Consider the following 12,084-nt stretch of genomic DNA (forward strand, 5'->3'; position numbering starts at 1 on the left):
TAATGGCAGTAGGCTTTAGAGATTGTTGTCAGCATTGTATATGCAAAGGTCATGATTTAGTCTGATTTCCTTTTAATAAAGTTTATTCTTGGAATGTGCTAATATATCATGTATAGGAAAGACAAGGCTTTTACACTGTCGTGGTCTCTTCTTGCTCTGTTAAGCCCACAACCTCCCATTTAACAGTGGTTAAAGGCTAAAGTGTCATCATATGCCTTACTACAGTTATATCTCGTTATAAGCTAGTTGTGTTTTGACCTGGCAAAGCTATCTTGGGAGAAGAAAAGGTATTTGTAAAAATTTGTAAAAAATCCCCTTCTGCATATTTTTCGTCCCAGGAAGCTCAAATGCTGAAATTGTGGCTGGATACTACCTTGGGGGTATGATAAAAGGATTCACAGCAGCCTCTGCCACTGTTGTAACTGCTGAGGATGGAAATGAGTATGGTCTTTGCAGATGAAAACCTAAATTGATTTTGTACAATGATGGAAACGTTACATATATATTTATATATTTCTGAAGGTTTCCTGCAACTTTATTTTTGCCACTGTTGGTTGAGCAGGGTTGGCTTGACCACGAGTGAGGAGGGAGCAGGCTGCCCGCGGGGCAGGTTCGGTTGGACACCCCCTCTGCGGGGGGCTGCACGCTTCGCGCAATTCCCACTGCAGCTAGCATCGTCCCAAAACGGTCAGGAGGAGAGAGTTTTTCCAAGCTTCTGTTGAAGCTGTGCCACCGTCTGGTTGACTGCGTTTGCACCGTGAGCTTAATTGTACACCATCACAAAAGTAAAACTTGGTACTAAAGTTGCCTCGTAGTAGAGATAAGCCAGCTGCTGCTTTTCATTTTCATCGCGGTTCGTAAGAGTCCTGATGCGTAACGTGTGTTTGTGAGATTGGTATCAGGTTTATGATGTGAAAAATGGTAAGAGGAGGGAATGTGAGAGGTCTTGAAAAACTATTGCTAGTTTTTATTACTATTGAAAAAAATGGTTTGGGTGGATGCTATGCGACATGCCTAATACAGCAAAATGAATACTTAAACAGTATTTTGCACAGATTTTAGCAAACAAACAGTATTTGAAGGGAGTATTTGTTCTTTTTTGGTTGTGAATCATATTAAAAAAACACTGGTAAGATACCATCCTCAAACCTGTCTGGAATAAAAGGTCAGTTCAAAGAGCTAAAAAATAAATACCAAACAACTTTATTTAAGAGTCAAGGCCTTTGACCAGTCAGTGTTTGCTGAGAGGTTGGTTGTTTAGAGCCAGGAGCACAGACCTATTTTTATGATCAGGTGATGGTTTAGAGATAAAATGCCAAAACTGTAAAGAAAGAAATAATTGCATCCCATGTTGTCCTTGATATGTTAAAGAGCTCAGGAACCTTTTCAGGGGTCTAAGTGTAATCCTGCTTTTAGGAAGTGTTCCGCATACCCAGGCTCATATTTATGATAATTGTGGCCTTTTTCTTTTTTTTTATATATATATATGTTCAGTGATCAGTGCACTGAATGTCTCTCATTTCCCCCATTCCCTTTTCTTTGGTACTTAAATGGGAGCTGAAATCCAGGAAAATTCATCCCCAAATGTGCATGCAGAGTGGTTGGTTTTTTTTAAATCTAGAACATGAAATGCGTTGAATTAGATTTTATGATAGCGTTGAAATTACATTTACTGCCTATCTCTGGCTCAGTATGGTTTCTGATTAAAAATAACTGTCTTTCTGACAGTCTACTTGAAGGAATATCAGAGGACATCACTGGCAAAGGCAGGGGGAAGGACTGGTTAGGAAGCAGTATTTATGTGCAGTGCAGAGGAGAATTTCTTTTGTTTGAATTTCTTCTTAGACGAAATGTCTGTGAAACTCGTGCAAGAGACTGACTTAGTGGAATTAATGATGGGAATTTTTGCAGTTTCTTACAGAAATTGTTGGATAGAGCAGGAACAGCGACTAAAGCCAGCAGAGCTGGAGCAGTACACAGTGGGCACAGATTGAGTCGGAGCCGCAATCTGAACACCTTCATAGTTCAGTGTTATTTTTTTGGCTAGCTAGAGGGCCTTGGTATCAGTAAACAAGGAGAATATATTTCCTTTGCCACTTGTCTGTGGTGTAATTGAAGTTGGTGGGGACTGTTTTCCATTCCTCTCGCAGAACTATTAAGTATCTGAAGAGCAGCAGTACAAAAATAGACATTTAAAGCAATGTGTATGGGGTAGCCTTCATCTCTTACTGGTTAAATGAAAAAAAAGGTCGTCTTGATGTAAACAAGACAAATGAAAAAACCTTCCATTAATTCTGAGATTAGGGGGATATGCAGAAATGGTCAAGGGCGTTTTCCAAATATAGCTCAAGTGTATCCAGAATAATTTAAAGCAGATGTACATTATAACGGGACAGATTCAGGGCACATGGAGAGAGGGAAGTTGTTAGATAAAACTCTACAGTTATGTAATTGAAGATCAAAATTGTAAATGGTATCATTTATTTCTGGCATTCCACAGGTGCTCACTCTCTGCATGTAACTATGCTGTTTTTTTCTTTGCTAATACAAGAATTTTTGATTTTTAAGACAAATCAGTTTCATATTCAGGTAAATTCTGTGATGGGTGCCACTGAGTTAACTGTTACCCAGTTCTTCTTGTTAGACACTCACTGAAATAGATTTCAGATGTAACTTAAATTATATTTGGAGTCTGGTTTTGGAAGTAAAAGTATAACCATTAAACCAAAAATATTCTCTGGAGTAAAGACGCATTGTTAGTGTCTCCCAGGGGCGCTACCCTACATCATTTATCTGAAAGATTAGACAATGGTAGCTATCAAACAAGTCACAGAATTACAAAATAAATCATAAAGAAATTTCATTTGCGTGTAAGCAATTGCAGCTGAAATACGTGGCAGATTTCATTATAGGAACTGAAAGGACGGAATAGAAACAGTATTTTAAAATGATAATGTTCAAAAACATTGTACGTTTTGAATGCTTTCTTGAAAAGAGCAAACCTAATAACTGTGCTTATAAAATGATATATTTGATTCTCAAGGAAATGCTGTGAACATTTATGAGCACTTATGAACTCCCCCTGGGGAGAAAAACCCCACCAACCCAACAAACCCACAACCAAACCAAACCACCCCCCCAGCCCACCGCTTTTCCCAGAAAGGCTTCCCCAGGTCATTTCTGGTCTGGTTAGCAGCAGGACCACTTCTAAGAGAAAATTTCAGCGTGGGAGCAGTTGTTGTAAGGTTTGGGCCGTGCTTGTCCCTGGGGGAGGCTGGGGAATGGCTCCGAGCTCAGTGATCTGTCTTTGCACCCTTCTCTGGAATACGGTGAAAGCTGCTGATTTTGGTAGGTATGATTTTTCTCATGCAACCAAGAGACCACCCTCCTGCATATGACATTAACAGAGGTGCTAGAATTGACCCTTCAAAAATACTAAGGGTGTAAGATATCTGAGAGCTGCCAGGATCCATCAAATTGCTCCTAAAGGGCCTAAATCAGGTAAATTCCAGGGTGAATTGCAGAGGCCTTCTGACGTATTTAAAGTGGGTTGAATTTTTTGAAGGGAGGAAGGATTAGAGGTTATTAGATTGCTTGACAAGCTCAGGTTATAATGTTTCTAATTTGCATTTTTGCAGTTCAGTAAAAAAAAATTGTCATCTTAAAAAGATGGCAAAAGTAGCTGGAAAGTGTGGAGGTGTGCACTGCTGTGATCTGGTGCAACTCTGGAAGCTAAATTATTAAAAAAAAAAAAGAAAAAATCTGTATGCGTGTGCCTTATGTACCTACACACTTTTTGAAGCTTCTAACTCATTGAGTGCTGGATTTAATTATTTATTATTACTAATTACTTAGGTGTAATGTTCGAAAATTGTTCTTGTGCTATCAAATGGGTGAAGAGCTCTCTGGCAGGTTTGTGGCAGGGAAATGCTCGATCTTCTCCTGCACCCTCCGCTTCTCTCCCCTTCATCCCCCACGGAGCCCCGGTGACCTTATTGCTCAGCTGCCGATCAATCCCCGCTCTGCCCCGCTCCCTCCTCCCAGTCGATTGATTGATCGATCGATCTCCTAACCCAGCACTTCAGCCTCTGCCTCAACAGGCTTTTCTGTCCCACAGACCACCCTGCCTTTGGCAACACAAGCTCTCCTTAGCAAAATGACCTCCTAGCTTTCCAAACCCCTGATCGAATTAACCTTCCGTTTGTCTCCCTGTCCATCCAATCCTCTTGTGGCATATATTCCAGTATAATTCAATCCAGAAGCAAAATAAATAAGTAAAAAAAAAAATCATAGCGTGCTCCTCAAGGACTAGAGATGGAGAAATCACATATTCTCGTTTTCTTGTTTCTTTTACTTTGTCTTCTAGTTTCAGAGTAATTAAGTCACATTTATGTTGGATGATTTTTTATTTTTTTTTTTTCCCATTACCGTGAAGATTGGACTTCTCATAAAGGAGCAGTGGGTACAGGTACAGAAGTCTGAGTGGCCGGTGCTGGTTTGGGATTTCCTTTCTTCCCTGTGGCTCCATGCTGGGGAATGGGAAGCTCTTGGCCCTGCTGATTTTTGCTTCTGTTTGTTCTGCTTCTGGATTGCTCTGTGCATGCAGCAGAGTTAAGACTGCAGGCTCTGATTTACTGTTCCCAGCATTCTTCTGCTCTGATAGATAAAAATGCCAGATAGCCTAAAAACCTGTAGTATTTTAATCTGAAAGGACAACCTGTTTCACATCTCTGTAGGAGCTTTTATTTATTTCTGTCATATAATGCTGCAGTTACCTGTCTCATCTGAAGATTAAGGATTCAAAGAAAGAAGTATCCTTTAGTATAGCTTTTTGGTGACTCTACCTAAAATTCGATTGCATATTTCATGCAGGCTTTTGAATATTATTCTTTTTCTTTCACTTTTTAGAAGATACCTTTAATTTTTGTATAGCTCACTACAAAAGAATCTGAATGTCTTATTTTCAAGTTCATTTGTTTTTGCAGTGCAAAGTAAGGCTCATTGCTTACATTTTTCTTACAGAAAAAAAAAAAAAAATCTGTGTACTGCTTGGACAAATTACCTCTCCTTCCAACCAGGCTACAACTTTTGAGACTAATCTTTCTTGGAGCTGTTCATGGATTTTTATTTATGTTATTAGAAGTAAGCAATTCACTGCAATGTGTTTGTAGTCTGCGGGCTATATCTGTGAAGAAAGTCCTTGGACTAGTGGCAAACATCTAGTAAATCTCTTTTGGTTTTGACTCGGACTTCAGTACCTGAAATGCTGACTCCAGGTTTGGAGCACTTGCCTTGAAATTAAACACAACAAATTCCAAGTGGGGAAAAGTTTCTCTATTAAATTCTTTGGAAGTCATTTTTTCTAAGATTCAGAAAACGCATTTATCATGTGGGGATCAGTAAATGCCACAGTATGTGCAAAGACAATGTAATCAGAAGTAATTTCATCTCTGGCTAAAGCTGAATATAGGAGAGGTGAGTCTGTGCTCTGTTGGGGTATCCCATCAGTGCCGGACAGGCTGGGTCACGCCGCGGTGGGTCTGGTCTTCCTTCCATGGCCATGTCACTGCAACGGAGCTTATCATTAAAAAGCTCTCACTTAAAACCAAACAAGACATAAACAACTGAACTAGCTAACTAAAGATCTCAGCTGGCATGTGAGTACAAGTTACGTGGCTGATGGCCACTGGGAAACTAGGAGGAGACCTGAGGGGGGGGGGGGGGGGTAGGTGTGGTTTATCTACCCAGCCCAGCAGCGCGCCAGCTCGCGAGAACCCTTTCCCTGCTCTTGTTTTATGTGCCTATAGATAAAAATACAAGCTTTCTGCTGAACATAAAGGAACATGAAGTTACACAGTCTCTAGAACTCCTTGAAATACTCATCACATGCGATGAGTCGGGGAGTTAAGTTTTTTTTTATTCTTGTTTAAAATTCCTGGCACTGAGCATTTTGATACGGCTTTTAATATTACTGAATGTTTATGCAGAAGCATATGAGCTGATCTAGCAAGTGCGGCAGCTTCAGACCGCAAACCGCATTGGGATCTCTCCAGTCCGCTGATTGACTTCAGGTTTGCATGTGCCTAGCTGGGCAGTTTGTTACAGTTTATTGATATACTAGAGGTTGCTTATTTGAGTTGACTGTAGTATGTGTGTTTGAGCTGCTGTAGTTCGTTATAGCAGTAGTGTCAGAATACCTAAAAATATCTCAGGCCAGTTCTGTTATCAACTGTGCACTCAAATTTCACTGGTGAGGCTGGGGGAACCGAGTGTGCTGAAGTGTGTGTAAAATTTGGCTGCAGCATCAACTGCATAGCACACGTGGCAAGGGAGAAAAAAAACCAGTTATGCCCTTTCACTGAACTTAGAAAGAGAGTATTAGGTCTTACTGTCAACCTTGAAAGGCATGTTACAGCTTCTTTCTGTAATACCCATTCACAGGCATTTTGGAGCTGTTACGTCTCTTTGACACTCAATTAAATGACTGCACTTATTTTTAAAGACCTAAAACCAAAAGAGGGAATAATCCAGTACGGTAGTGCTTTGCTTAAGTTCAAATTATCTGTACTTTGTAAGCCATGTTATAACAAAATAATTGATAGTTCTACACTAAATGTGATGCTCTCGGAGCTCAGCTGCTTCAGTTACAGCTGTTGATACCTTGTGCCATAACCAGGTGAATTAGGGCTGTTAGCGAGGCAGACAATTATTATCCTCTGTATCTTCTATGTTGTTAAGGAGCGACCTGGGATAAGCTCGTCATTTTCTTTGCTTTACAGGTGAAAAGGGCTTTGTGCCCCTTAGAGATATTTTAGGGGTAGTATAAAGAGGGGAGGTCTAAGGACAAGGTTAAATCCAGCCTCCAAGGAGCAAGTTGTTCAGTTCGGTTTGGGAGCGGTTCTTAACACTGAGCCGAAGGAAACTTGCTCTGCCCAGCGCCCTGCAGCCTGCCCCAGCATAGTCTGGGCACTCTCCCTAAATCCAACCCTGGGTGGGCAATGCAGAGAGATCCAGCTTTGCCTTTCTGCCGAGATGTGTAAGAGTATTATTAATGTCACGCGTTCTGAAGACAGAATGCGGAATGCATAATAAACTTCTAATAATTATGAACGGAGCCATATCCTAGATACAGGTATCTAGGATAAATTCTAAAAGTCTGCTTTTTTAAAGAAAAAAATAACCTTGGAAATAAGTCTCTCTAATTTTCATTTTACGTAAATGTATCTCTTCTGGATTTGACTCCCAGAGATAGTAAATGCCCACAGATTGAATGTGGGTGGTCAGCAGTTCAGAAAATTGGGCCATCCATCTAAATTTGTCTCTCTCTTTAAATCTATCCCATTCACGTCAGTGTTGTTTAAAGCAGTACAATAGGGATTCAATAACTCAAAGACAGCTTCTATTATCATAGTATATAATCCATTTTCATAACAGCGAAGTCACCGTGTGCGGACTGCTCCAGATACTCATTTCCCAAAGTTGACGGTGCTTATGAATGCAGACGCGGTTGCATGTGAGATGCTCCAGGGTTTTTAATTTGCAGTAGTGCAGGTGAGACACCGAAAAATTGCTCTAAGCTTCTGTGAGATGTACATTAAATGGGAATTTCTGGAAGCAGCTGGCTTAAATTTTTTGAGGTCTCGTACATATCCCAGGTTCTCTGATTTGTGGTTTTCAGTTACACTTATCAAAAAGTAATATTTAAAGTAACATCTTTTTACTGTAGCTTCAGGCTGAGTGCTGGTGCACCCTTGAGCCAGGATGGAGCTGGGAAATGGAGATGGGCTCTTCTCCAAATTGTACATTATCAGATGAATAATTAACTGTAGACTAATTGCAGATCCTAATTAGTCTCCTACAACTGCACTAAACACAGTATTGCTTCAGTGTAATGTGGAAAGAACTTGACCTTCAAGCTTTAATACTGCTGCTTGTGTGAGCAAGAGAGAACTTAACTTTCAGAACCCAACTTACCTTTGTGATACTACAAGTCAAAAACCTCCACAAATTTTTGTTGTAAAATTAAAAAGATACAGAAATGCTAATATACGTGCCTGGCCTTTTTCCCAGTGTGCATTGCTAGCCAGAAGCTTGTCCGTGCTGCTCTTCCTGGAGGTGGCAGAAAAAAAATCAGGAAAAATTATCTGGAGTGTTGGTTTTGGCCTATTTTATAGGCTTGGCGGGAATTGGCAGGTGGACGTTGCTTTGTATCGTGGCCTATACTGTGACCGCAGAAGGAGGTTTGGTGTCTGGAGAGCAGTGCTTTCGACGTAACCGTGAGCGTGTCGGAAACAGCAGATGACAGCGGAAGACGCACGCGGGTTTTCTGTCCTGTTCTTTGCCCTTAACACTTGGGAACGCAGGTTGGCTGCTCTACATCTCGTGGAGTGCTTTCAAAATGGCAAGTGTAGCCTTGGTTTCTCTGTGAGTCGCTTGGAGGTAGTTTCTACGTGAGAGAGGAGAGAGAAGGCTCCCCCTTCTCCATCGCTGGTCCAGGAAATCTCGTTCCCCGTTGGCTTTGGTACTTCTGGTGCGGGGAAAGCAAGGTGGCTGTGTTTGCTTCCATGGGAGGTGCTGAGAATATAATGAGCAACGAGAGGAGAAATAACAGCTAACGTTAGAAGAAACATGTATTGACAGCTGGAGCAATGCATAACTTAAAATTAATGACCAGCATATAATGTTAAAACAGACCTGACTAACGTGAATAACCTGAAAACCCGGATACTGACGTTGCAGCATGAGAAGTTAGCGGTGTTTTGCTGGAAAAACACTGAGCAGTATCCAAGGTAAACAATTCCTGTCTGAATCTGTTTTTCTTCCTGTTTAGGTGATACTGAGCAGGAGCTGGGACCCCCTCCATCCGTAGATGAGGCAGCAAATACACTCATGACTCGCCTGGGCTTCCTCCTCGGAGAGAAAGTCACGGAGGTACAGCCAGGGCCCCAGTACAGCATGGAGGTGCAGGATGAGAACCAGGTACGACCCCTCCAGTCCTTCCCGCTTGTACAGCAGTAACTGCACGGGTTAGGATCCAAATACAGCATGTGAGAGAGTGGTTATTTTCTAATTATATGGCAGCTGAGTGTCTCATAATGGTGAAATAATTGTTATGAGGTAAAAGGTTGTATCTCCTCGTTAAATGGTGAATCATCATTACAGTGCAGCAGTACGTGTTTCGGGGATCAGCTGCTACCATGTGAAACGGCTTCTGTTGTTTTTCTGTTTTTGCAAATGTTGTAGGAGTGGGTAGCATTTCTAATCAGATTATAGTGACCAAAATAATCTGTACTTCCATGGCATCTTACATGCCATATTTCAAAGGTACTTTAGCAATGTTACATAAAGGCTCACAGTTTCTCCAGGAAGGAGAGGTAAGTAGTAATAACCTGATTTTACAGATAGTCACAGTTTTTGCTCACGTTTGCTGAACAAGGTGATTTCATGCTTGAAAACAGGTACAGAAAGCAAATCATAGAATCTTCATCGTGATGGAGTTTGTTACATCCCCTCTGGCTGGCTGAAAAGCAAAATAGCAAAAAGCTCAGGGCTACAATGTAGGTTTTGTGGAAACTGCCTGAGTTTCTTCCTCCTCCTCAAGCCTGGACAATACACCCACTCCCAGCAGTGTTGGTGAGATGAGAATGAAACTAGGAAACAGTTTTGTTGGTTTTTTTTTTAATGGGCAGACGGATAGTCCAGTAAGTAGCAGAAGAGCATGAAACTCGGAAGCCCAGTTCTAATTCTCTCTCCTTTTAACAAGGTCGTTGCATGACTCTCCAGAAGTCACTTAGATATTTAACATAGGCACTATTCAGAGGACCTGACTTAAGGTCCTGAATTTCTTAAAAAAAAAAAAAAAGTCAATGAAAACTGGCAGCCAAGAAGATGGTTTCTGTACATTCGAGCTGAATGCCCATCGTGGCCCCGGTGGCATATGTGAATCTTTCTCCCAACCTGTTCCACTTGGAAGGAAACTCGGAGACAAGTTGCTCCACGAAGCCCAGGACCCCTCCTAGCCCAAAGCAGGGAGAGCAGGGAGGAGGGCAGCGTCCCGGGCTCTATCAGTCCCGCACTGTAGACTGAACCAAAAGGTTTTTTTATCATCTGCATGGGCTAAAATATGCTTGAGAGCCAGGCAATGTGTTTTTGTAAAGTTTTTGCCTTTAACACATTCATTAAGCTTTTAACGCTTTCATTCAATATTTTATGCAAGTTGTGGTGGATTTGAAACGTACTTTACTATACATTGTGCTAGAAAATGTACTTTTAACAGGCACCTATTTGAATTGAATACTTCAAAGCCAAGCAGAGCTTTCTACTATAAATGGTTCCTTTTGTTGTTGCCTTTTGACAAAAATTAAAATCCCGTCTTTTCTCTAAAGCAGAAGATGTCTTTGGAGAATAAATAAAAGAAAAATCTAAAGAGAAGCAGCAGAGAGTTGTCCTCTAAAATAGATTGATATCTTGGGCTGTGTGCTAATTTTTGCATTAAAAAGTTTGACGGGGCCTTTGAATGCTATTCATGTGCTGGTGAAGATAAAGAGAGGCTGATTCCTCAATTACCAAGTTAATTTTTTTTTCTTTCTTTGTGAGCATCTCCTGCTGTCAGCACTTGCCTAGAATTGCAGCATACTCGAGGTTGGCAATGACCTCTGGAGGTCATCTCATCTAGCGGGGCTAGCTTCAAAGTTGGACCATGTTGCTCAGGGCTCGTCCAGGCGAGTTTTGAAGATCTCCACGGATGGAGAATCAACAGTCTCTCTGGGCAGCCTGTTCGGGGCTTCACAACTCCCGTAGTGAGGGACTTCTTTCTTTTACCTGACAGAAAATTTCCTTGATACAACCTGTGACTGTAGTGTCTTGGCCTTTCCCTTTGCACTTTTGAGAAGAGCACGGTTGTGTCTTCTCTACAATCCCCTGCAGACAGCGGAAGGCTGCAGCTATCCCGAGGTGCAGTTTAGCTGTCTCTTCTCCAGGCTGAAGGAACCCTCTCCGTCAGCTTCTCCTTCCACATCATAAGCTCCAGCCATCTAACAGTCTTCGTGCCCTTCTCTGACTTTTGCTATCTGGCTGTCTCAGGACCGGAGCCATGCACAAATCCTGTCCAAGCTAAAGTTGCTTCTGAATTGCAGGAAATCTTCTAAAAACCTCTCTAACTCTCCTTCCCAAATTGAATTTCTTCAGCTATCCTACTTAAAGTAGTGTTGAAAATCATGCAGAGAGACATTTGTGGGATTTGCAAAGATTAATTCTTCCATTAATCATTGATTAATTAAAATCTGATTGAGACTTTGACTACTAGTTTGCACTTGAATTTAAAAATGAGAACGATTTTCTAGGTTTTAATGCGTTAATTTACACGGCCTGGGCAAAGAAAACGTTCTTTGTATCAAAAGCTGGGACTAGGCTGCTGCTTGTTATTCTAACCATGCTTTGCCTTCTCAAGCGAGAAAATAATTATTTGCAATCTCGCCAATGCTTGAGCTAAAGTGAAGATAAGGCATAGAGGTGTTTTCACTAAAACTGCCCCAATCTGTAAATCGGCACACTGCATTTTCATTCAATTGCCTTATTTTGAATATGTCAAAGGATGTATTCTCTAATCCAGATTGCTATGAAATTGCATGTTTTATGTGCTGTCTCTTTCTTAATCATGGTTTCCTTAATGAGACATCACAAACGCTGAAGAATAAATCCTCTTTCTCCTACTTTTTGGGAAACTATTTTTTAACTGCACTGGCTGCCAGAGAAGCACAAAGGACAATGAGACTATGACAGAACAGTGTAATTTTTCAAAGCTTAGTGAAAATGTGACAGATGAAACAGCAGCAATAATAATACAGAATGTTCTGTTAATGGAAATTTATATTTAAAACTTGCACGGAGGAACATTTTTCTATATCAATACAAAAATAAAACATGTCAATCAATGCCAAGTGATATACCATGTTATTTAGTAATTTCCAGTTGCAAGTAGCTTGTTCTTAAGGAGCTGCATTGATAACACTACAAATAAAAGAACTTACAAGAATATCACTTTTGGCATTTTATGAAACAATAGTGTTATCAGCTGGAAGGAAG

At 40.9% G+C, this 12,084-nt stretch overlaps 1 protein-coding gene across 1 annotated transcript in view; it reads left to right on the forward strand.

Annotated features, from left to right (window-relative positions):
- Positions 1–12,084, forward strand: part of TANC2 (tetratricopeptide repeat, ankyrin repeat and coiled-coil containing 2) — a 208,362-nt gene that overhangs the window by 94,487 nt on the left and 101,791 nt on the right. The window contains exon 5 of the mRNA XM_010561364.1: positions 8,831–8,979. Within this exon, the coding sequence (XP_010559666.1) occupies positions 8,831–8,979 (149 nt within the window). The remainder of the gene's footprint in view (positions 1–8,830; positions 8,980–12,084) is intronic.

The sequence above is a fragment of the Haliaeetus leucocephalus genome, unplaced genomic scaffold (assembly GCF_000737465.1).
Source record: "Haliaeetus leucocephalus isolate CR32 unplaced genomic scaffold, Haliaeetus_leucocephalus-4.0 Scaffold144, whole genome shotgun sequence".
NCBI classification, from domain to species: domain Eukaryota; kingdom Metazoa; phylum Chordata; class Aves; order Accipitriformes; family Accipitridae; genus Haliaeetus; species Haliaeetus leucocephalus.